We start from the raw sequence: 27,156 nt of genomic DNA, 5'->3' as shown, positions 1-27,156 counted from the left end.
GATATATGCAAATCAATAAACACATCACATTCACTAATGAAGGTCAAAAGTCATATGATGATCTCAATAGATGCACAAAAAGCATTCAATAAGATTCAATAAACCTCATAAACCTCTCAAAAAATTAAGCATGGGCCAGGTGTGGTGGTGCATGCCTGTAATCCAGTCATTGGGAGGCCGAGGCAGGAGGATCATAAGTTCAAGGCCAGCCTCAGCAACTTAGTGAAGCCCTAAGCAACTTAGTGAGACCCTGTTTCAAAATTAAAAATTAAAAAAGGGCTGGGAATGTGGCTTGGTGGTTAAATGCTCCTCGGTTCAATACCTGGTACAAAAAAAACAAAATAAAAAAAATTATGCATGGTAGGAATATATCTCAACACAATAAAGGCTATATATTAAAAACTTATAGACCTCTGTTCTGACTGTACCGGATGCTACACCTGTGTGGATCCTTGATGCTCAGCTCCCCGTCTACCAACACATGGCTCCTCTGGCCACCTCCAACCTGGGACACTGCAACTGCTGCATTAGGCCCCTCAACCTGGTAGCCTCCATCTTGGGACACTGGAAGGGCCTGAAGGCAGCAGCCTGCCACAGCACCACCAGCTGTAATGCTACATCTCCAAACAGGCTGCCCAATGCCGTGGCACAAGCCCACCATTACTGCCCCATCTCTAAGCAGTCGCCTCCATCTTGGTACACCACCACCATCTTGGGTTGCCTCGGCTGCCACCGTTGCCATCTTTAGTTGGGGAAGCTTCCATCTTTGGACACTAGCAGGAGCCTGGAAGCCCAACATCAAGGTACCTGCAGGTTAGCCACCTCCCCTATTACCACCAACTAGGACCATGGTTTCTTCCATCCAGAAACAACAACCAGGGCCTCATAGACCATCATCAAGGTCTATGAGGCTTGGTTACACTTGAAGTCTCCCTGCTAGGTGCCCTGATAGCTACCATCTTCCTGCAGAAGCAGGAGAGACCTTTGCATGGAGTCAGTAGGTTAGAAGAAGGTATGAAGGCTCAGTGCCAACCAGATTCCCTGGGCCAACTCAGGCAGCACTTGCTGAGACGTGATACCAGTCCGGTCCCCAACTCCCTCCATATACCATCATCCAATGATCACTATTCCTGCCAGTTTGGCAATCAACAGGGACTTTTGGCTCCCCAATCCCCAGTCTTCCAACATCACCCCCTAGCAACCAACCCATCTCAGCACTTGCAGCTATGTGGCTGGCCGGCAGCTCTCAATGCCTGGTCCTGATCTTTCAGATACAGAACAGCTTTCCACAACAGGGACACAGCCTCAGGACCTCTGGAGAGAGGTTCCTGATTGGGTAGTCAAAACGTCAGGGGCAAGAGAGAGACAATTTAAAGACTAAATTAGAGACCAGGAATTGTAGAGTCCTCAGGCAAGACCAGGCTCCCACATCACACTGCTACACCTTGCCTCTAGGATTTCCATTTTTAAGACTAACCCTCACACCCTAGTAATATACACCATCCTGAGGGTGGAGATAACAGCAAAATGCAGACAACACCACCTATCAGATGAGAAGGGAAGCAGGGAACTCAAACAGAAACAATCATTCAATTTTCCTTTGAGATTTATTTTTTTTCCTTTCTTGTCCTACCCTCACATCCCTAACTTTTGTGAAACTAAGTACTTTTCATGCATCAGGCTACTGAGGACTGGGATGTCTGAATAGTATATTACAGTTTTGTTGTATTTTTTTTAAATTTATACAGTTTTTCTTATTTTATCTTATTCTATCTTATTTTATTTTCATCTCTTTCTCTATATTTTCCTTCCACATATCTGTCTCCCTGGAGTGTCTTTCTTTTTTCCTGCTAACAGCCAATTTCCTTTGATTCCTCTTTCATGCTTCCTATGATTTAATACCTCTACATTCTCACCTCCTACTTCAATAATATCTCATCCTCAGTAATATCCTCAACATCCAACCCTATCCCTGGTTCTCTCTTTGTCCATCATTAAAAAATGTAGACCCTTTCTCAAACCTACTGTTTATATTATAGATAATAATCAAACACATAATTTCTGTTTATTGTGGCAAAACTGTAAACGTCTTAAAGGAACTATTTGGTTAAAGGCTGCATATTGTTTGCACTGGGGTCTGTTAATATTGATCTGCCCCTTAAAGTCAAGGTATTGGAAACCTGCAGGGATACTGTAAGTCTATAGGTAGAAAATGTAATACCTTGGATCTGCTCTACTTAGAGGGGAAGACACAAGAACAACATGAAAAAACAAGGGAAGAAAGTAACCCAAATAAACCAAGATGCTATAATAATAGAATCCATTGATAACACAGTAAAGGAAATGTCAGAGAAGGAGTTCAGAATATACATAATTAAAATGATCTGCAAAGTAAAGGATGATATAAGAGAGCAAACACAGGCAGAATAAGATTACTTCAATAAAGAGAGATTCTGGGGGGGAAAAAACAAAAACAGACAGCAATCTTTGAAATGAAGGAAACAATAAACCAAATTAAAAATTTAATAGAAAACATCGCCAACAGAATAGATCATTTGGAAGACAGAAACTCAGGCAATGAAGACAAAATATATAATCTTGAAAATAAAGTTGACCATACAGTGAAGAAAACATGAACAGAACTTCTAAGAATTATGGAATAACATGAAAAGACCAAATTTAAGAATTATAAGGATAGAGGAAGGCACAGAGATACAAACCAAAGGAATAAACAATCTTGTGAATAAAATAATATCAGAAAAGTTCTAAAACCTGAAGAATGAAATGGAAAATCAAATATAAGAGGCTTAGAGGACACCAAATGTACTAAATGGCAACAGATCCACACTAAGGCACATTATAAAGAAAATGCCTAGCATACAGAATAAGGACAGAATTTTAAAGACCACAAGAGAAAAGTATCAGATTATATATAGGAAGAAATCAATTTGGATCTCAGGAGATCTCAACCCTGACCCTCAAAGCTGGGAGGTCCTAGAACAATATATACCAAGTTATGAAAGAAAATGGATACCAACTAAGAATTTTATGTCCAGCAATATTAAGCTTCAGATTTGATGATGAAATAAAAACCTTCCATGATAAACAAAAGTTTAAAGAATTTACAACTAGAAAACCTGCATTACAGAACATCCTCAGAAAAATATTCCATGAGGAGGAAACGAAAAACAACAATGAAAATCAGCAAAGGTAGGTACTACACTGTGGAGAGCTATGGGTAAACTGAGTGATGTGGGAGCCATTAGTCAGGGAACCCCAGTTGCAGGAACTCCCAGGTGGAACCCCCTGGTTTGAGAATGCCTACTTCAAATTGGAACCTTGTTCTAGCTCACCACTCAAGTTCAGGCACAGTTCCAGAGATGGAAATGACCCACTGAGGCCACATGAAGATGGGTTTGGCTTGCCAAAATGCCAACCAGCCTGTTAACTGCAAGACCCCTGCCACACTGAGAAACAAGCACCAAACCAAGACTTCTCCTACTGAAACCTTATCCCTGCCTTGCTTGTACTACCCCCTTTAAGAAAGAATCGGAGCCATTTTTCAGTTGTTCACTTCCAGCTCCTATCAGGACTGGAAAACCCATCAGATGCTCCTCTTTCTATCTAATTTCTGGCTTTATCTTTATTTCTGATCATTTCAGACTTTTATTGTACCAGGCAGCTCACACCTTCTGATGAGAAATCTACTCTGTTGGGGTGTGATCACCTTATTATACTATACTAATAAAAAAGCCAATCAAAGGAGAAACCAAGTCAAGTTGAAAATCAAAATTAAACCAAAATGACCATGAATACAAATCATACCTCAATAATAACCAATTGCTAATGTCCTAAACTCATCAATCAAAAGACAAACTGGAAGACTGGATTTAAAAAAAAGACCCAACAAAATGCTGCCTTCAAGAGACTCATCTCATAGGAAAAGACATCCACAGACAGAAGGTGAAAGGTTAGGAAAAAAACATACCACTCACATGGACTGCATAAACAAGCAGGGGTTTCAACCATCCTTATATCAGATAAAGTGGACTTGAGGCCAAAGTTAATCAAAAGGGATAAAGAAGGATGTTTCATACTGCTTAAAGGAATCGTATATCAATAAGACATAACAATCATAAATATATATGCCCCAAACAATGGCTCATCTACATTCATCAAACAAACTCTTCTCAATTTCAAGAATCAAATACATTACAACACAATACTGCGTGATTTTAACACATTTTCTCACCATTGGATAGATCTTCCAAACAAAAACTAAACAGAGAAACTACAGAAATCAATAATAAAATCAATAACTTAGACTTAACAGACATATATAGAATATTTCATCCATCAATGAGCAAATACACTTTTTCAGCAACACATAGATCCTTCTCTAAAATAGACCATATATTATGCCACAAAGCAACTCTTAGCAAATTAAAAAAAATAGAGATATTACCCTGCATTCTATGAGATCATAATCTGATAGGATGAAATTAGAAATCAATGATAAAATAAAAAATAGAAGCTACTCCAATACCTGGAGTATGAAATGAAATAATAAACTATTGAATGAACAATGGACAGCAGAAGACATAAGGGAGGAGATAAAAAAAATTCTTAGAGGTAAATGAGAATACCAATAAAACATATCAAAATCTCTGGGACACTGTGAAGGCAATACTAAGAGGAAAGCTCATTGCATTGAGCTCATTCATACATCTCAAAGCCCTAGAAAAAGAACAAATCAACACCAAAAACAGTAGAAGACAGGAAATAATTAAAATCAGAGCAGACATCAATGAAATTGAAACAAAAAAAATTGAAAAAAATCTTAAACTGAAAAGTTAGTTCTTTGAAAAATTAAATAAAATTGACAAACCCTTCACCATGTGCTGAAGGCCATTACCAATCGATGCGTCATTCCTACTTGGTAATGGCCCTCAGCAACCATGTTAATGAAGAGAAGGAGAGAGAAAACTAAAATTACTAAAATGTGTGATGAAAAAGGAAATGTCACAATGGTCACTACTGAAATACAAAAAATAATTAGAAACTATTTTGAAAATTTATATTCCAATAAAATAGAAAATCTTGAAGACACAGACATGTCTAGAGACATGATCTACCCAAACTGAATCAGGAAGACATACATAATTTAAACAGGTCAGTTTCACACAATGAAATAAAAGATGCCTTCAAAAGCTTACCAACTAAGAAAAGCCCAGGACCAGATGAATTCTCAGCTGAGTTCTACAAGACCTTCAAAGAAGAATTAATACCAATATTCTTCAAATTACTCCATGAAAACAAAAGGAGGGAACCCTCCAAACTCATTCTACGAGGCTAGTATCACTCTGATAACAAAACCTGACAAAGACACATCAAGAGGCAAAAATTCAATAAAATTCTGGCGAATCACACACAAAAAAAATATTAAAAAGATACTGACCATGATTGAATGGGGCTCATTCAAGGGATGCAAGGTTAGTTCAACATATAGAAATCAACAAACATAATTCATCATATAAACAGACTTATAAGAACCATATGATCATCTCAATAGATGCAGAAAGGGCATTTGACAAAATACAGCACCTCTTAATGTTCAAAACACTAGAAAACTAGGGATAATAGGAACATACTTTAACATTGTAAAAGCTATCTATATTAAGCCCAAAGCAAACATCATTCCAAATGGAGAAAAATGGAAAGCATTTCCTCTAAAATTGGGACAAGTCAGGGATGCCCTCTCTCACCATTTTATTCAAACGACATAGTCCTTGAAACTTTAGCCAGAGCAACTAGAAAAAAGAAATTAAAGGGATATGCATAGGAAAAGAAAACTCAAACTATTACTCTTTGCAGATGACATGATTCTATACTTAGAGGATCAAAAAAATTCAACCAGAAAACTTCTAGATGTAATAAATGAATTCAGCAAAGTAGCAGGATATCAATACCCATAAATCAAATGCATTTCTGTATATCAGTGATGAATCCCATGAAAGAGAAATTTGAAAAACTACACCATTCACAATAGCCTAAAAAAAAAAGGTGAAGACCTCGACAATGAAAACTACAGAATACTAAAGAAAGAAATTTTAGATGAAAAAATCCCCCTTGTTCTTAGATAGGCAAAATTATTATTGTCAAAATGGCCAGACTACCAAAAGCATTATACAAATTTAAAGCAATTCCAATTAAAAGCCCAATGATGTTCCTCATAGAAATAGAAAAGGCAATCATGAAATTCATTTGGAAAAATAAGAAACCCAGAATAGCTAAAGCAATCCTTAGCAAGAAGAATAAAGCAGAAGGCATCACAATGCCAGAACTGAACCTATACTACTGAGTTACAGTAATAAAAACGGCATAGTATTGGCACCAAAATAAACCTGTAGACCAATGGTACAGAATAGATGACAGAGACAAACCCACATAAATACAGTTATCTAACACTAGACAAAAGTGCCAAAAACATACATTAGAGAAAAATTGTCTTTCAACAAATGGTACTGGAAAAACTGGAAATCTACATGTAGCAAAAATTAAATTAAATTTCTATCTCTCACCCTGCACAAGACTCAACTCAAAGTGGATCAAGGGCCTAGGAATTAGATCAAAGACCTTGCACTTAATAGAAAAAAAAGTAGGCCCAAATCTTCATCATGTTGGCTAAGACCTGACTTCCTTAACAAGACTCCTACTAAAGTGCAAGAAATTAAATCAAGAATCAATAAATGGGATGGATTCAAACTAAAAAGCTTCTTCTCAGCAAAGGAAACAATCAGTAATGTGAAGAAAGAGACTACAGAATGGGAGAAAATCTTTATCACACACCCATCAGATAAGAGCACAAATCTCCAGGATATACAAAGAACTCAAAAAACTTAACACCAAAAAACCACAAATAACCCAATCAATAAATGTGCTAAGGAACTGAGCAGCCAAAATAAGATATAAAATCGATCAACAAATATATGAAAAACTGTTCAACATCTCTGGCAATTAAAGAAATGCAAATAAAAACTAAGATTTCATCTTACTCCAGTCAGAATGGTAATTATCAAGAATACAAGCAACTGTAAGTGTTGGCGAGGATGCGGGGGGAAAAGGTACACTCATTTACTACTGGTGGGATTGCAAATTGGTGTAACCACTATGGAAAGAAGTATGAGATTCCTTAGAAAACTTGGAATGAAACCACCATTTGACCCAGCTATCCCACTCCTCAGTCTATACTCAAAGGACTTAAAATCAACATACTACAGTGATGCAGCCACATCAATGTTTATAGCAGCTCAATTCACAATAGCTAAACTATGGAACCAACCTAGATGCCCTTCAATAGATGAATGGAAAAAGAAACTCTGGTATATAAACAAAATGAGATATTACTCAGCCTTAAAGAAGAATATAATTATGCAGGCAAATGGATGGAACCAGAGAGTATCATGATAAGCGAAGGAAGTCAATCAGGCCAAATGTTTTCTGTGATAAGAGGATACTGATCCATAATAGGGAGGAGGGGCAAGGAAAGAATGGAGAAACATTGGATTGAGCAAAGGGGAGAGGGGACAGGGAAAGGGGTATGGGGTTGGAAGATGGTGGAATGAAATGGACATTATTACCCTATGTAAGTGTATGATTGTATGAATGGTGTGACTGCATTGTGTACAACCAGAGAAATGAAAAATTGTACTCCATTTGTATACAATGAGTTGAAGTGCATATTCTGCTGTCTAGGATAACTAATTAGAACAGCAACAAACAAACAAACAAAAACGCCTACAGATAACATCAGAGTGAATTGGAAAAGCCAGAATCATTTCCTCTAAGACCAGAAACAAGACAAGGATGTCCACTTTCATCAACCTTATACAAGATGGTATTGAAGGTTTTGGCCAAAGCAATTTGGCAAAAGAAAGAAGTTAACGACACTCAAATTTAAAAAGGAAGAAGTTAAATTATCCCTGTTAGAAAATCACATGATTTAAAACCTTAAGACTCTACCAAAAAACTGCTAGAATTGATAAACAAATCCAGTAAAGGTTGGGTGCAGTGGCGCATGCCTGTAATCCCAGTGGCTCATGAAGCCGAGACCCAAGAATGGCGAGCTCAAAGCCAGCCTCAGTAATGGCGAGGCTCTAAGCAAATCAGTGAGACCCTGTATCTAAATAAAATACAAAACAGGGCTGGGGAGGTGGCTCAGTGGTTGAGTGCCCCTGAGTTCAATCCCTAGTACCAAAAAAAAAAAAAAAAAAAAAGAGCAATGGACTTTAAAAAAAAAAAAATCAGTAAGGTTCAAGACACAAAATGAACATTAAACAATCTGTAGCTTTACTATATACATCAAAAAGAAAACTGTTGAGAAAGAAGAAAGGAATCCATTCACATTATCTTAAAAAATAAATAAATGAACTATTTAGGAATAGATACAATCAAGACAGTGATTGATCCTTACAATGAAAATGTCAAAACAGTCATGAAATAAACTCAGCAGGACACAAAAAAACTGAAAGACATCCCATGCTTATGCATTATAAGAATTCATATTGTTAAAATGTCCATACTATGCAAAGTGATTTATGGATTTTATGAAATTCCTATTAAAATACCATTGATATTCTTTCACAGATATTGGGGAAAAACTCCCTAAAATTTTTATGGAAACACAAAAGACCCCAAAGAGCCAAAGCAATCCTGAGCAAAAATAACAAAGCTGGAGGGCATTACCACACTTGACTTCAAAATATTAGTTCAAAGATTTAGTAACTAGAACAGCATGATACTGGCACAAAAACAAACACATAGACAAAAGGAATAGGATACTGAATTCAGAAATAAACCTATGTTATTTTAGTCAGTTTTTTCACTATTGTGACCAAAGAACCTGACAAAAACAATTTTAGAGAAGAAAAAATTTATCTGCGGACTCAGAGTTTTAAAGGTCTCAATCCATAGACAGTCAGCTCCATTCTTTAGAGATCAAAATGAGAAAACATCATGGCAAAAGAGTGTGGCAAAGGAAAGTGGCTGAATACATCATATCAGGAAGCAGAGAGGTAGAGAGACTCCACTTGCCAGATATAAAACATATACTCCAAAGGCATCTTCAGTGACTAACCTCCTCCAGCTAATAGGACTGAATGTTCACACCACAAACACAAATCTTGGAATAACAATGTCAATTACCCTGATCTGAATCAAAGTACACATTATATACAAATACTGAAATATCCCACTGTACCCCACAAACATGTACAATAAAATTAAAATTAAAATTAATTTTAATGTCAATTAAAATTAAAATACATTTTGGGGAAAAAACTCCTCTGAAAAAAGTTGGTAAAATAATAAGACATATTATATTTCATAAACATATAAACATACTACTGATCCATAATTAATCCTCATATCTTTTTAAGTTTTCACTGACTATAAAATTATAATGATGAAGTAATCATCCGAGTTGTATACTTTCTTCTTCTACTCAGGAAATTCCCTGGCTGAAAGAGAAGACAGAACTGAAAGCAGATATTTTACTTATAGTTATCTAATTACTCAGAAATCACTCCAGTCACTTAATAATTGCAAGCTCCTGCCCTGGTGCTTTTCCACAGAAATCTGTAAGACTGTCTCCATCACCTTAAGTGTAATATTCCTATGATTATCTTAATTATAAGGGCAAAATGCCCTTGTTGTCACCACCACTATAGGCATCCTGATCTTCCTTCACCTACTTCATTGTTTCAATATAATATATCACTTAATATGACAGAATTTGTTAATTTTATTTATTACTATACCCACTAAAACATAAGCATCAGAGGTCAGACATGTAGTTTCACTGTTTTTGTTCCCAAACAAATTCCCCTCACCAGAATAGTGCCTGGCACAGAATAGATACTCAATAAATAACTTGATGAATTAATATGTACGTGCATGAATAAATGTACAAAAGAACAAAAGAAAAATAAATGACTATAAAGTATAAACATATAACTATTTTATGAATGATCAACAGTCATTACTATCTTTTTTAATAGTCATTAATATCATTGACTTTAGAAATCACTGATTCTCTGCTTAAATACTGTAGAGACCAATTCAACCTAACTTTTCATATATATCTTTAATAGTTTTACTTCAGATTCAGTATTGATTATATAAACCACATACCTTCCCTAATTAGTTAAATCCATAAAAATTTTAAAGTATAAGCTTAACAATAAATGATACAATTAGATTTTTTACGTTTGTAATCAAAGCTTCCAAACTGCCTTACTTAAAAAAATCTTCATTCTCCTGAGGAACAATGAGAACTAAGACTTTTTTATTTATCCACATGATAAGTTGATTTTTTTTAATCCTTAATAATGGATCACAAGAATGAGGGAAAAGAAATAAGAAGGCAAGGACAATATTTAGTTAGCTTCAAATTAAAGAGAAATTTAAACTAAGGAACTTTCACTTTACTACCTACCAAAGCTATAGCACCATCTGGTGTTTACCACACATAAATGCTATGACTACAAAAGATGTTTGTCACTTTGTTCTTAAAAAATGTTCAGGCAGTGGGACAAAATGATATAACTGTATGACTAAGATGGTAATGACACAGATCATATGTGTAAGATGGAAAAATAAGAAATAAATATTACAAAATCAATGTGGCATTAGAAAAATAAACCATTTAAATAATTTGCAAACAAGAATCTTCTCAAAAAAAAAACAACATAAGGACAATGGCAAAATATGTTATTAAAAGAGAAAAAAATTTAAATTATTCTAGAATCTTGTTAACAGACAATTTCAAACTGTAAATTTGATAGAAAGAAAATTGTCAACTAAAACATGAGTTTATATTTGAATACCCAGGAGATCTAATTATAAGAATTGTTCCATAACACAATCTTAATTCTTTATCCCTATTTTATAAGAAGGCCTCAATAATCACTAATTCTCAGTTAATTACATACATTTTATTGTACTAGGGCACAACTATTTTAGTTAATATAATACTTTGTAACAGATAACTTCTCTATTGGTTAAGGCCACGGCCCCTAATTTACAATGACACTGTTACTTACACCAATACAGGCTTTCCAGATATCCTAGGATGTCTTAACACTTCTGACATTGTCTCTTTTGTCTCTTCCATTCTCTCTTCATCACTGGAATCCACAACAAATATTACCCCATAGGATTCAGCATAGTAATTCTTCCAAATTCCCCGAATTCTTTTGCCACCTCCCAAGTCAAAGATGGTGACTTCAAACTTTCCTTGTCTAAGGTCAATTTTAGAAAATCCAACAGTAGGAGCTACATCTTCAGGGTGTTCTGTTTAAAATGACACAAAAGGAACAATCTTTAGACTTTAAATAACATTAACTCTAGTATTTTAATGTCATTTAAATACTAAATGGAATATTTACCACTTGTTTATGCAACAGACACTACATCTAAACATACTGGTTTGGTAAGAAGCTAATACAAATATATATAATACAAAATATCCAACTATATTTTTTATTCCATGCAGATAGAAATTTCTGTATTTTTTAAGCTGCTATAATCCCAGCACCTAATAGGTATTCAGTAAGTATATGTTAAATGAATGAATAAATTCTTGTCGTTAATGCTATTTCCTCTCCAACTTAAAAACAATAAGTGTCAACCTTTCAACGCCATAGTCAACCCTAGGGATAAATTCTGTGGAGTTAAAAAAGAAAATGACAAGCATTTAAAGAATAAAATGGTTTAGAAGAATCAAAATATAGGAGAAACTACAAAAAAAAAACAACCTCTTTTAAACTAGATAAGTTAGAGCTACAACTAAGTAAAATTTTTGATAACAGCTTGCAAACAAAATAAAGAGACTACATTATTTCTACAGGTATATGTACTAGATGCTCCAAATAATGTATACTTGAAGGTTTTCTGTTTTTAGGGGAAGCGCTTCTGTATATGACAGCAAAAAAAAAGTCTAGGGTGCACATGATTATATCAGTCAATGAGAGGTAATGACAGAAAAGGATTAACAAGAGATCCCTGAAGGTCATTAAAAAAAATTCACAGGTGAGATGGGAATTAGACCTAAAAATTAGGTAGGCAGAAGCATAATGTAAGCAAGGGAAATGAGAATCAAGAAAATAGCCACAAACTGAAGCTAATCCTTAAGACTGTAAATGCAGACTGCAGCCAGACTGAAGAGGGGTCCAAAGTCAGAGAACAGAGAATCAATGAAGGTATTTGGAAAACTATTAAAGGTGACTGAAGAAATCCTTTATTAAAATTCATTTTGCAAAAATCTCTACAATGAAAGTGAATGACAGATACTTCTCAGAAAGGTATCAACATAAAAACAAAAGGAATGAAAAAGATATAACCCTTAAAAGATTAGTAGAACCTGCTCTTTAAAGAAATAGGTTCAAATTTTGGGCTGGGGATGTGGCTCAAGAGGTAGCACGCTCACCTGGCATGCGTGCGGCCCGGGTTCAATCCCCAACACCACATACAAAACAAAGATGTTGTGTCTGCCGATAACTAAAAAATAAATATTAAAATTCTCTCTCTCTCTCCCTCTCTCACTCTCTTTAAAAAAAAAAAAAAGAAATAGGTTCAAATTTAATGTTTGTCTCTTCCATTCCCTCTACATCACTAAATCTACTATAACTACTACTCTAGAACTTTGTGTAGCACTGTATGATTAAAACAGTAGCAAAAACTACATGAGGCTCTTAAAATTTATTAAAATAAAATTAAAAAATTGTTTTCTCAGTTGTACAAGCTATATTTCAAGTGCTCAAAAACTACATGGATTTTTCAGGTCCACCCTACTGGACAGAGTAAATACAGACCATTCCCACCACTGCAGAAAATAATACTGACCAACCTTAGTTTAGAGAGTAAGATTCCCACATTGAGCAAAACATAAGAAGATAAATGTAAAAGGCACTTTCTGGGCTTAGGTATAACTGAGAAACACATCTCCACTGCATGACTTTCTTTTAACAAGTACCTCTGCACAGTTCACACAGTGCCTGAGAAAGTTAATAGAGATATTTAAAGTCACATTTTTGCTATATCTTCATTTTCTAAAAAAAGCAAGATTAGACCTAATATAAGCAGCCTGATTTTCAAGAAACAGTATCACAGTACATCATTAAAAATATGGAGCTAGTATTGGCCAGAACTGGTTTTCACAGACAAAATAAGCATATAAGCAGTTGTCTTTTTTTTTTTTTTTTTTGGTGGTGCTGGGGATTGAACCAAAGGCTTTGTGCATATGAGGCGAACGAACACTCTACCATCTGAGCTATATCCCCAGTCCTAGGCAGTTGTCTTTGAGAATGAATTAAGTCAAGTCAGAGGAAATCACAAATGAAAACAAATCCACTACTGTGGAGCAGAGATAGGAAACTAATGTGTATTGAATGTCTACTCAATAACAGAAATTTTCTAGGAATCATAGTACAAAGATCAATAAAAATATGGTTGATATCCTCACAGAACACTGAATGCCAAAACAGAGACAGAATATTACTGAAGATAACAGAATTTTTATGTTCTATGAAAAAGACTTAGGATAGTGTGAGGGAATTCAAGAAGGGAGGGATGAATTATAGTCTAGAAAGGCTTCAGAGAAGTGAAATGTGACATAATTCTAACAGAGGGAGAACAACATTCTAGGCAGAGGGAGCAATGTAAACACAGATAAAATGAGAGCAATATTCCCAAACAACTGATACATTTTACATTGAAAAATAGCATCAAGAATTGCAGAGGTATGCTAACTACATTTTTACTTCTATGTCACCTAGCTATATGACCAAACTCTGACCAAGAACATACATGTAGAAAATGGATATTGTTAAAGACAAGGGTATGTCATTGTTTTTTGCATTTACCCTCCTTACGTTTTAGAACACAGACACCAACCTCCTAGCTAAAAAGAGACCTCCAGGAGCCTCTGTTTCTCTGCATCTATTGAAATCTGAACCCTAATATTAGGCTGGTACTAACAAGCTAGAATCCCGTCATGAAAGTCTCAAGTATATTAAGAATATAAAGTAACTGAGTGCATACTATATAAACCCAATTATTGTGTGATAGAGCAATTTAGCATAAATATGTAAATTCAGGATAATTTATTAGATTTTGGAATAATTTTCAGCTTACCTCCTTGGATTCCTTTTGCTGTTGCTGTTTTGCCAGCATTATCAAGTCCCACCATCACAAGAGTCACCTTTCTTAAAAGAAGAAAAGTTTAAAATCACTTTCTTTGTTAACTTAGTATTAGGAAAACAAAAGCAAAGAAATAAATGCAGCTTCATTTACTCAAGCAGCATTTAAGAAGCATCTACAAAATATAAGACAATTTGTTGAATGGTAGGAGAGATGATAAATAAAATGTAAATTTAAATTCAAAAGTCAAATAAAGTACAAAGTATCATCCTTTTGTTCTCTAAGCAAATAAATTTGTGCAATAGATAACCTAAGAGCTAAAGAAGAAAAAAGGGAAAGAAAACATAAAGGAAGTTAAGGATACACAGACTCACCCTAAATTGCCTATCACAGCTAAAGACTTAATTTTCTAGTTAAATGAATTCCAGGGATTATTACAAATCTGCTTATCTTATGAAAGTACATAAGAAAAGAATTCTTGCTAGGTTGTAGGCTCAACTTTGTTTCTAGATATGTAGTACCTTACAAATTTAAGTCTTAAATGCAGTACAATAATATGGTTATTAACTTAATTGCTAAAATATTTTGAAAGTCTTCCCAGAACATAAAGTTTAAAACATTTCTGATGATATAAACTCCAGAGTTAAAAACAAACCAGCAAACAACAAATTGAATCTACCTCAACTTTAAAACTGAAGACAGGTACGTTAAATAATTTGTCAAAGGTTACACAATTCATCAGTTACAGAATCTGAATGAACCGAATTCACCTAACTTTTAGGACCTTCTTAAGCCTGAGAAAGGTTACAAAGGAACAAACTGATTACACTGGTCTTATTAACTTGGTGATTCCCCATCAATTAAAACTTATGTTTGTTCCAGACTGAATATTTCTACAATGTAAAAGGTGAGAAAGTCCATTATCACCATGGATATGGGAATTAAAATTGCTCTGGGGATACAGAGACAAAGACAAAGGTTAACACAGTTGCCATGTTAGGACCATAGGGAAATGCTACATTTTTACAGGATAAATACAAGTATACTCTGTTCTCACTGGCAATTATCCCACGGAGAGTAAAAACAGAACTCAGATGGCAGTAAAGAATGTTTTCTAATTTTTCTAGGCATTGTTTTCTTGGATGTGGGACTTTTTTTCTTCCTAAATTCTAGATGTATTCAAATGATCACATAAAAAGAGAAGGACAAAGTAAAAAGATATGAGGCTTACCAGGAATTGATCACTTACTAAGGTAGAAAAACTCAAGTCTTACAAAAACCAAATTTGTTATCTATTAGATAATCACTGACAACTCCTATTCACCAAAAACCAAATTTTGCTAAGTACTAAGGGAAATCTGCTAATTAAAGCAACTACTACCAAAACAAAACACAAACACACACAAAACTTCTTCTTTATTAAGCTTACATTTTAGAAGCAAGAGAAAAAAAGAATGATAAAGTAAATACATCAAGAATATGTGATAGAGTATGTTAGAAAGTTATGTTCATTGGAATAAAGAACAGAGTAGAGAGCAAGATAAGGGGGACAACCAGTGGGGTAGGAAGTGGGGGCAGCTATGTAGGGAGATCAAGACAGGTGTCACACAGAAGGTGAAATATGAGCAAGAACCTGAAGTAGGGACTTAGTTACACATGTACCTGAGGGGAAAGAGAGAACAGATGGTGTAATATAAAGGTCAGGACATGTGATAACATCCAAGTATCCACAAGGAGGCCACTGTAGTGAAACCAAGTGAGGTAAAGGTAGACTAGAAGGAAAAGAGATCAGACACACCTCAGATAATTTTTATAGGCTACAGTAAGGACTTTGACTTTTACTATGAAGAAATGAATTTATTCTGCATGTTCACTTCCTTTGTTATCCAGAAACCTTAATCTTATCTAAATATTTCAACATCACATACTCACAACAGGGAATAACAGAATGTCTACTCTTGAATCAATGTAAGAATAAGGTAAATCTCAATAAGCAGCAATCAGAGTCCATTCCCAACAAGCTGATGGTGAGGCCAGTGGGAATGCCAAAGAGAATTTAGCAGATACTGAACTTATGAAGATGAGGTAGTATGTAAGGTACATATACCTGTATCCATGTGTAAATTTCACCTGCATTATCAACTTTTCCAACTATGAATTTGCTTTCTAAGGAAGGTAGGAAATATTTAGAACGTAATTTTATTATTTTTGTTTGAAGAACTAAATTATTAATTGAACTATTAATAAATATCAAGAATGAGATAAAAGTACAAAAACATTTCCTAAACACAATATAGTGAACGGCTATCCAGAAAAGATGAATATTGTAGCATTTTGCAACTAGGAATATAGCTCAGGGATATCACACATAGGAGGGAGAAGAGCCAGGGGAAAAGGAAGAATGAAACTTCAAGAATCTTTTAAGTAAACATAAAGAACATGCTGGGCACAGTGAGTGAGGCACATCTCTAATCCCAGCGGCTCAGAAGGCTGAGGCAGGAAAATCTCAAGTTCAAAGCCAGCCTCAGCAATGGTGAGGCACTAAGCAACTCAGTGAGACCATGTCTCTAAATAAAATACAAACAGGGCTGGGGATGTGGCTCAGTGGTCAAGTGCCCCTGAATTCAATCTTGAGTTCAATCCCCATCCTCCCCGCAAAAAAACATGAAGAGTATAATCAGGAAAAAAAGAAAGAAAGAAATAATGAGGAGACCAAATGGCATCACTGGGGAAAGTTTCCAACAGGGTTAAGATATAAATAATTTCAAACACTGTGAAATTTTATAAAATAAAATAAAATTTTATAAAATAAAATAAAATAATCTTTTCAGTAAATACCTTAAAGGAAGTAGCTCAGAATTAAGTGCTCTCAGTTTTTCTCAACACTGCAATAAGCAAAGCTTTGAATTTTTATTGCATTTGATATTTCAAAACTATTTTATTCTATCATGTTTAAGTTACTCAAGGTTTCAGTATAAATAAGAAGTAGTCCATAACAGTTTAAACAAACTTTTTATGTCAAGAGCTTTGTAAGGTTTTGAACAACCAATAAAAAATAAATAAATAAATACAAACTTTTGTAAAAATAATTACTATTATTCCAAAAGTAACTTGAGCCGATTTGTTTATCCTAAAATTTACTCACATTTATATATACACACATACATATATATATATACACATACACACACTAAATCAGGTAGCCAGGTAATCTGCCTCATTTAGCAAGGCATCCTGGAATGCCCCCACATTTAGGCCTACTACAATCATAATTTAGTTTCTGCATCTAACATAAAGATTATCTTTAACTAAAGTCATGAATTGCATGTCATTAATAAAACCTAACAATGTGTTTATACAAATCTGACAATGGAATTTTTTCTGCTTAAAATTACAGAATTCAGCTCAGCAGTCTCCTCCTGCTGCTCCCCAGCAGGCCTATAATGACTAACATTCCTCAGCCCTTCACAACCATCACACACAACTTTTCAGTCTCTTCCACCAGAATTTTCCTTTATTAAAAAATAAAACATAAATATAATTTCTGATCCCCCACTTGTTGAGTAAATATTATATAAAATTAAAGTATATAATTTTAAATTGAGAAAGCATTGTAATTAATTAGATTTTTATAACTTCACATCAAAATAACAGTTCAATGTGATAATGTAATTAAAATCATGTATCTTTATCACATTGGCTACAGTTTTCTGAAATAGCTTACAAGCACATGGATTCAAGATAATAACAAACAGAGGGGCTGGGGATGTGGCTCAAGCAGTTGCGCGCTTGCCTGGCATGCGTGCGGCCCGGGTTCGATCCTCAGCACCACATACAAACAAAAATGTTGTGTCTACCAAAAATAAATATTGAAAAATTCTCTTTCTCTCTCTGACTCTCGCTCTTTAAAAAAAAAAAAAAAAGATAATAACAGAAAAATTTTTAAAACTGAAATAATTCTTAGGGAGGAAATAAGAGATCAAAGTTCTGTTTTATAATATTTTAGCTATTTGCCTTACCAAGCAAAGACTTCTATACTTGAGGGGTTAATATTTGATGTTGTTCAAGTCTACATAGTGGCTAACAGACTCCAAAATTAAGTTCACAAGGATATCTTATCTCAGGGTTCCTTTGAACATAACATATATATATTGAGATATCAGAAATATAAGCAGCATAATATTGGAGATTACTAAATGTAGAAACCATTTATATTCTGAATCTTGTTTGAATGGAAATATTACAATATTTTTAATATTTTGAAGGTTAAACTTCCTCATAAGTCAAGTAAAAAAGATAATACTTCATCTGAGAAAAGGTATTTCTAACTTCAAAAATATTATTTAAGTCAAGGAATACTTTACTGAAAGCACTAAAAAGCAAAGCCTGACACATGAAAACTCTACTACCTAAAATACTTCAAACTATATGGTGCAAGTTCTAAACTTAAGCATGAGCATATATAAATTCTAAAAGTAACAAACATACCTAAAAACGGACTTAGAAATACTATTTCATGACACAATGAGAAAGTGAGAAAAAAACACAAACACGGATTGGAAAAAAAATCACCAAAAAAGATTCATGGTATTATTTTATTGTGAAGGTATACTACTTTCTGACATTTTAATTCAAATTGCAGATCTCTGCATAAAATTACATCAAAACTATTAACTAAATTTACTGAGCACTATTAAGTGTTGAGAGCACCAAATTTGGGATCATATCTTAACTTTTAAGCTTTGATCAAGTCAAATTCTTAGTGTCAGTTTTTTCATCTTTTTTTTTTTTTTTAAAGAGAGAGTGAGAGACAGAGAGAGAGAGAATTTTAACATTTATTTATTTTTTCTTAGTTCTCGGACGACACAACATCTTCGTTTGTATGTGGTGCTGAGGATCGAACCCGGGCTGTACGCACGCCAGGCAAGCGTGCTACCGCTTGAGCCACATCCCCAGCCCAGTTTTTTCATCTTTAATATAAAAGGGGTAGGGGGCTGGAGGGCATAGCTCAATGACAGAGCTTGGGCTTAACATGCATGAAGCCCTAGGTTTAATCTCCAGTACCACAAAAAAGTTATATTATATGTAAAATACTGAAGTCAAATAGGAGTGTCTCTAGCTCCTTTTCTATCCTTCAATTGTACAATTCTCACTATTCATAAACAAGCATTAAAGAGATAAAAAGAAATGTAAGTCATTCCAGTTCAGCATATAGTACATTAGGTAATCCTTGCTAATCTGTATGTACAGCTTAATTAGGATAATAAGAACTCAGCAAAGTCTATAAATGGTCTAGATTTAGTTATATTTATTTAGGCCCAAAAAGTGATATTGGACAGCTACATCCCCTATGGAGGGAAAAAATGTAGCAGAGATGATGTACTACATCACAGTATTCTTTATAAGACTCCACATCTATGTATAGAAAGCAATGATACATATGGCTAAGTGTGATCTCTAAGTCTCTTCTTTTAGACTTGATCACAGTGAGTAATCATTTACCACCAAATTTGAAGTAAAGTTTGAAAGGCTGAATTGTGAGGCTGAAAAACACAGAAGGGAAAAAAAAAATTAGTTCCAGATAGTGATTATCACTGGGAAGGATAGTGGGGATGAATGTGGTGCAGAAAGCCTCAAGGATTTGTTACCCATTTCTTTAAAAATAAAACTGAAATGTGATTTTAAAAGCTAATATTTGTAAAACCTGGGGGGCAGGCACATAGGTACTTATATTTTTCTTTTCTTTAATTAATTAAAAAAACTTTTTAATGCTAGAACTTTTGTTGCTAAAATGTATTCATTTAAATTGGTCTCAATTTTCTACTTCTCTTAAAAGGACCATGCCTAAAAATATGTTCTTAGATAGATTAGAATGCATAAATTTCTCCCAGACCCAGTTAAAATTACATAGTTTCTTCTAAACTTTTCTGATTCTCTCTAAACATCTTGTGAATCATCATTCAATGCTTTCATATTTACAATTATATTTTATAATATTATATATATATATATAACATCTAGGCACCTAGATGTTACTTGGTATAAATCTCAATAACTCAAGTATATAAATGATAATATGATAAAGGTGAGGCTAGCTATAATGTCCAGATATTTACAAAACATTATGGCTGGAAAGATTCTGTACTCAGAATTAAGGCTGCTTCCTATACAAAATCACAGTAAATGTTTAAAAACAAAGTATAAAAGTATTTTTGAAAAAAAGCATAGGTGAATATAATCTTGGAATGCTGGTGAATTCCCTAAATATGATATTAAAAGAATGGTATATCTGAATAAAAAAAAATTTTAAGCAGCTGTGTTTCGCAGACAACCAAAGAATTCAACAATCTAACAGTGGAAGGAAATCCCTGCAACAAGTACAACAAAGAAAAGTTACTACTATAAACACTTAAACTCTTTAAAAACTCAGCAAAAAATGTACCTTCCCTAGTGGAAAAACTGTAAAGGAAATCAATGTAGAAATTGGTTGAAAATAAATCATTTCTGAAGAGCAGTTTGGCAATAACTATTGTTAGACAAACTTTAGGCACATTAAAATTTTAATTTAATCATTCATCATCATTCATTGATGCCCATTAACTATTCACTGGGTGTCAGTATGGTGGCACACACCTGTGACCCCAGCACAGTCAAAATAAGGACGTTCCAAGAGGAATTAAACAATTTAAGTACCCCAAATCTGACATGACCAGATGTCATGAAAGAATGGCCTGTGAAGAGTCCATATAGCCAGGCTCAGGTCAAATCACAACCTGTAAGAAATTCAGATAACATCCCAAAAGCAACTAGGAAATATTGAAGATTTAGAATCATTTGCATATTGAAAAAAATAAAAGACAGCAGTGTAGACAATAAATTGGAATGAAGAGTAGAAAGTCTGTAAAAGAAATATGGGAGAGAAAGAACAGAAATCTGAACTAAAATAGAGCAATGTACAGGGAATGTGGAAATAGTCAAAGAAGTTTAAGAGTTATAGTAATCCCCTCTTTCTGTAGTTTCAGTTGCCTGGGGTGTATTAGCTTTCCATCACTATAAAATAATATATAATTAAATTATAAAGAGAAGAGGTTCATTTTGGCTCATAATTTTGGAGATTGCAATCAATGATCAATTGGCTCCAGTTGTGGGTCTATGGTGAGGCAACACATCAGTGGAAGCACATGGTGTAGCAAAAGTACTTACACCATAAGCCAGGAAGAGAGAAAGAGGAAGGGGCTAGGCTACCACACCCATACCCTCAGTGATCTCCTACCAGTCTGGGCCCTACTTCCTAAAAGTTTCACCACCTACCAATAGCATCAAGGAAGCAAGCTTTTAACCCATGGACACTGGGGGACACCCAGTGAAACTATAGCATGCAGCCTATTGTGATGCAAAAATATAAAATTCTAGAATCAGTTTAGAAGTTTTAAATTATATTGTTTTGAGAAGTATGATGAAATTTTGTGCCATGATACTGTCCTACTTAGCTGTGAATTATCACTTTTTTTCCAGAGTATCCATACAATATATGTTACCCACCCATTAGTCATTTAGTAGCCTCAGTTGCATCACAGTGCTTGTAGTCAAATGCAAGGATATGGATGCTGGCCATTTTATTATAGTACTGTTATAACTGGTCCATAATTATTAGTTATAGGTGCTAATGTCTTGTTGTAACTATATATTAAACCTTATCATTGGTATATACGTAAAGCAAAAAATATAGTATATAGATAGTATTTGGTATCATCCACAATTTCAGGCAACTACTGTGGGTTTTAGAATCTACATCTTACAGATAAGGGACAACTTCTGTATTAAACAGGTAGAACCAATAAACCTGGCAATGTAGGAGAATAAAATACAAATGATTTTCATAATTACTCCTGACTTCTGATTTGGGTAACAGGGAGGCAAAACAAATTCATTAATATGAAACCCAAGAAAAGCAATGTGAATGTGTAGAATGGAAATGAGATGGGACATAATTTTGGGTGTGTTGAAACTGAGGATTCTGTGGAAATTCGATACATAAATCTTAGTAGATCAATCTTAGTACTGAAACCATATTGAGGTGGTAGTTAAAATGCTAACACAGATTTACACACAGGATGGATACGTAGAAGAGAATTAAACACAGAATTGAAAGACAGATGAAGAAAGCCTAGCTGACAAAAAGAAAAGTGAAAGGAAGAAGGCAGTAAGAAAAAGAAAAAAAATTCAAAAAAAAAAAAAAGAAATCAGAGCATTTCAAGCATCAAATGATACCAAAAGGTCACAAAAGAAAGGACTGAAAAGAATGCACTGGATTTAATAACCAGGCAACATCTAGCACAGCAAGGACAATAACTAAAAGGTCAGGGCAGAAGTCTTCTGATGTAGGGAATTAAGGAATGCATGAGAGAGGAGGAAGTTGATACAGTGCCAGTAATCCACTGCCAACTGAGAATCCCAGGGTAAAGGGAAGGAGAAAATCTGTGTTGTTTGGTACAGTGGATGGAATAATGGCCTTTCAAAGATGTCCACAACCTAATCAGAACTTATATATATGTAACCTTGTATGACAAAGGGATTTTTTTTAGAAGTGATTAAGGATTTTAAGATAAGGAGTGTATCTTAGATTACCCAAATTGGCACAAAGTAATCACAAAGGTCCCTATAAGAAAAAGGCAGAAAATCAAAGAGGAAAGTCTTCATGCTGTTGGCTTTGAAGGAGGAGGAAAGGGGCCTTGAGCTAAGGTATGTAGGCAGCTACCTGAAGCTGAAAATAAATTCTCCCCCTAAAGCTTGAAGGAGAGTGAATTTGTACTTTTGATAGTAAAACTGAATAATAACATTTTCAAATAAAAGTTTAAGTTTATTGTTATATCACATAAGCTCTTTCTGTGATCTTTGGCTTCAATTATATATTGAGTTTTATGCACTGGGAGTTAATGACTGCTGAACAAATTAAGGGAGGAAATGGAATAGAGTATAGGCATAAGAATTATCCTCAGGAAAAATAATGACTCCTTCTTTTACTAAAATAGGAAAGAAAGAAAGAAAGAAAGGTGTACTACAGATAAATCTAAAATACGAATTGCGGAAAGTAAATCACTAATCCATACTATCTCTCAGGATCAGAGGTAATGGTTTACTGAGTGACTCCTATACTTTATATGTCAATTACCTGAATGAAAACACTCTCTCTCAAAATGCTGCAACACAGAAATTATCAACACTTGACAGAGGAAAGGTGCTACAAATAGTAAGATTCAGACTCCAATCTATTTGACTCATACATGATATTGAGAAACGTGGTAGATAACACATTAATCAATCAAGTGGTCAAGGTCAACATCAGCAGTAATAAGACCCTGCCATCACACACCTTTGATATGATGTACTATTAAGAACACATTACCTCTATGGAATTCTTCCCAATAACACAACATCTTAGTCAAATCACACACACACACACACACACACACACACACACACAAAATTGATGATTCTTCAAAAAGAAATTGATCAGTACTATTTGAAGCTCCAGGATATGAAATACAAGAAAAGACTGGGGGACTGTCACAGACTGAGGAAGACTAACAACACATGAAAAATGCAGTGTCAGATCCTAGAATGCATCCTGGAGAGAAACAAAAAGAATGTTAATTGAAAAACTGGTGAAGTCAGAATAAAGTGTGCAGTTTAGTTGATAGTATTATACCAAAGTTTAGTTTTTAGTTTTGAATACTGTATTATGGTCTCAAAAAACAACACTATGCTGCACTGCCTCCGTTAGGGCAAACCACTTGCCTGTGGGTCTACCTCTTGCAGTCTTTTGCAGATTAAATTACATAGCTTCAAAGTCTAGGTTCACGTCTGGCTTGTAGTAATAGAAGTTATGGTTTGAAAACAGGCTGAGTTCCTAAATCATCTGGTACCCTGATCTTGATTCCTGAGCTAGACTGGAAACTTAACACTGAATTTCTTGGCTCCTACCTTTTTGGTATTAAACAAATCAAATCCCTGACCCAATCTTTGATTGATATACTAATGGGAAAGTATCTAAGTGAAGATAGCTGGTTAAACACAAAGGGTATAGAATATACTGGATAAGTTAGCGATTTCAGAACACATTATGCTTTTAATAATCATTATCTTCTGTTAATTATCTCATTTTAAAACACATCTTCAGAAAATGTAAAGAAGAATCTCAGTACAATAGTCTAAAACTTAAAAATTCCATAAAAACATAATACTCAAAGGCAATTTTCTTGGGAAAGTAAAAATATCATAAAACATTTTGAAAATCACTTTGCTTGCCTCTCATTTACCCTAGTAAAATAAATAGAACTATTTGCTAATATTATTTATGATGATGAATATTGGCAAAGGGTACTCAAATTAAATATAATAGCAAATATTTATTCAGCCACTACTAATGAACCAGGTATTAGACAAGAGCACTTTTGATAGAAGTAATCCAACTTGTTTAAAATCCTTTTATATTTAATATTATCCATCATGGAAAGATGTTTACCAATAGCCTTAGTTAATAGTAAGCTATGATTTAATGCCAAGTCCAGTAGAACTAAAATGTATGCTACACATAAGTTTAAATTTTCAAAAAAAACTCATTTTAAAAAAATAAAAGTAAAGAAAAAGGTAAAATTAATTTCAACATGTAATCATCTTTTTAAAAATTGATATTATTTTTGCATAATAAACCTTCAAAATTCACTATGTAATCTACACTTAACAGCATTTCAATAAGGACTAGCTACATTTCAAATGCTCAATGGTCATATATAGCTAGTTGCTATCCTACTGTATAGCACAGATCAACCTGCTGCTTAATAAAGAGAAAAATACCCTATGTGTTGTAGGGTTGAGCTTTAATTCTATTTTACTAATAAAATTCAATTACCTTTACACTTGTAAATCAATAAATTCTTTTTCTGAGCTCTTGTCTTTTCTTTAAACAAATTCTAAAGAATACACTAGAGCTGCTTTAAGAAGTAATGACTTGTTCAAATTATAAGTTTGAGTGTTTTTAATTAAAAAGGATATATACTAAATGTTCTCATAAAAATCAAATACATTTTTAAAAAGACAAAAACATACAGGGGCATCTATTATAAATAATTTTCAAGTCTTGATACTCTGAAATCAGACCAAAATATGAATAAATTGAAAGCTATACATCCAAAGATACTTCTTTAAGTCTTAAGAATCAATCATATCATTTACATTTAACATTCAAATCCAGTTAAAAGCTCTCCAAAAGTTTCATTTAAAGCAAATTTCTTTTTCATAGATATGTATTTTCCTTATAATGTGTAAATACAGCTTTTCCAATTCATTCTTTTTTTTAAGAGAGAGAGAGAATTCTTTAATATTTATTTTTCAGTTTTTTAGGTGGACACACATCTTTATTTTATTTTTATGTGGTGTTGAGGATCTAACCCAGCGCCCTGTGCATACCAGGCGAGGCCGTTACTGCTTGAGCCATATCCCCAGTCCTCCAATTCATTCCTTAAAGAATATTTCTTCCTTGTGGGAAATATGATATTTGAAATGTTAATTTAAAAAATCTTTTTGCTATATTTTATCTTTGGCCTAATTCCAAAGTAGAACTATGGAAAGTCAATATTATTTATACAGAGTAAGAAACTGAAGATCTTTTTATAATCTGGGCCTCTCAAGTTTTAAAAGGATCATTTTCAATGATTTCTTCCTAACACAGAGCCTGGCATATATTGTTTCTTAATAAATATTTGTTGAATGAACAACAAAATAACAGGCATCGAATACTAACACAGCTAGCATTACAAAATGAAATGTTTAGTGGTAACTTTCAATTGAAAGGTTTTAATGGAGTCCAGATGAAAACTGGAGCTAAATTAAATAAAATACTATCCATCACTTATTTCCATTGAACACTTTTGAGGCACAGATATTATTACCCTTATTTAATGTATGAGGAAGGTGGGGTCAAAAGTGGCTGAGTCATCTAATTATTAAGTAGTAGAGCCAGATTTCAAGCCAAGTCCTCAAACAAAACTGGGGGGGGGGCGGGGGTAGAGCACAAATGAAAGTTGAGGAAGGATAGAGATGTTAAATGGGATGTGTGCACATCACTAAAATTATATTTCATGCATCTTTGTTAAATTTTAAAAAAAAATTACAAAAATTTCAGAAGAAAAACACACAAAGGATAATCTGTTACGATATCTCCTGCGCACTCATGCTTTCCTCCCGCCAACATCTTTTTAAGAAATTCAAGCCTATTTAAAATATAATGTCCATTAACAGTATTGACCAGAACTTAAAGGCAGAAAGCAAAAAAGGCCACATCCTTCAATCTGTTCTCCTAGGACAAGTCAAACGGACAGATAAAGCAAACCCCATGGCCTGGCGCTCAGAGAAGAGGCGGCGACCACCCGGGCCCTTGGGGCTCAGCTATTCCCATCCCCTAGGGCAGCGCCAGGACAATTGACTCCAGTTTACCTGACAGGCTCCCGCCACCGCTTGAACCAACTGCAGCAATTGGCCATCAGACAAAACATCCCAGGTAGCTCCTCCAGCCACCTCCCATCCGAACTCCTAGCGAGGATGGGCCCCTAGCTTTCGCGGACCGATCCCAGGGGCCCTCGCCTCTACGGGGAGACTCCGGAGACGGATAGGCCCCGAGGACAAGCTGGGTGGGAGGCAACCGCAACCGGTGAGAGCACCAAGTCCGGCTAACTGCGTCCGCCCGCGAGCGGGTAACGACAACCCTCCTCCCCAAGGGACAACGGTACCAGAGGCACACTGGAGCCGGGTTAGCTGGACCTGACCAGAGAAAACCCCGCGTCTACGTGCTGACGTTCCTCCCAGGCGCGGAAGACCCTCCTCAAGCACCGCCCACATTTCGTCTCTCCAATCAGCGATAAAGGATCTGCAATGGGGGACTCTGAGTGGCTGAAGGGG

At 34.7% G+C, this 27,156-nt stretch overlaps 1 protein-coding gene across 3 annotated transcripts; it reads right to left on the bottom strand.

Moving 5' to 3' along the window:
- LOC144376338 (ADP-ribosylation factor-like protein 13B) lies at nucleotides 1-27,070 on the bottom strand. 3 transcript variants are annotated; one of them, XM_078043764.1, is made up of 4 exons: nucleotides 26,695-27,069; nucleotides 14,194-14,264; nucleotides 11,103-11,352; nucleotides 1-322 (listed from the first exon to the last, which is right to left on the bottom strand). In XM_078043764.1, the coding sequence occupies exons 1-4, from the start codon at nucleotides 26,751-26,753 to the stop codon at nucleotides 316-318; spliced, it is 387 nt and encodes a 128-aa protein (XP_077899890.1). In that variant the 5' UTR covers nucleotides 26,754-27,069; the 3' UTR covers nucleotides 1-315. The 3 variants fall into 3 exon arrangements, with proteins under 3 accessions (XP_077899890.1, XP_077899892.1, XP_077899889.1); XM_078043766.1 differs by lacking the exon at nucleotides 1-322 and adding an exon at nucleotides 9,448-9,518 and having other exon boundaries at nucleotides 14,194-14,260; nucleotides 26,695-27,070; XM_078043763.1 differs by lacking the exon at nucleotides 1-322 and adding an exon at nucleotides 9,448-9,518.
- Nucleotides 27,071-27,156: the final 86 nt, after the last annotated feature.

This window comes from Ictidomys tridecemlineatus, chromosome 3, assembly GCF_052094955.1.
Source record: "Ictidomys tridecemlineatus isolate mIctTri1 chromosome 3, mIctTri1.hap1, whole genome shotgun sequence".
Taxonomy (NCBI): domain Eukaryota; kingdom Metazoa; phylum Chordata; class Mammalia; order Rodentia; family Sciuridae; genus Ictidomys; species Ictidomys tridecemlineatus.
This window is presented reverse-complemented; position numbering and strand designations above follow the sequence as displayed.

Bases quoted from the DNA above. Each gene is read 5' to 3' on its own strand.
- LOC144376338 (XM_078043763.1), bottom strand. From the start codon at position 26,753: ATGTTTTGTCTGATGGCCAATTGCTGCAGTTGGTTCAAGCGGTGGCGG. The intron at 14,265-26,694 runs GTAAACTGGAGT...TCTTCTTTTAAG, and splicing joins CGGTGGCGGGAGCCTGTCAG to AAAGGTGACTCTTGTGATGG. The intron at 11,353-14,193 runs GTAAGCTGAAAA...CATTTTAAACAG, and splicing joins AGCAAAAGGAATCCAAGGAG to AACACCCTGAAGATGTAGCT.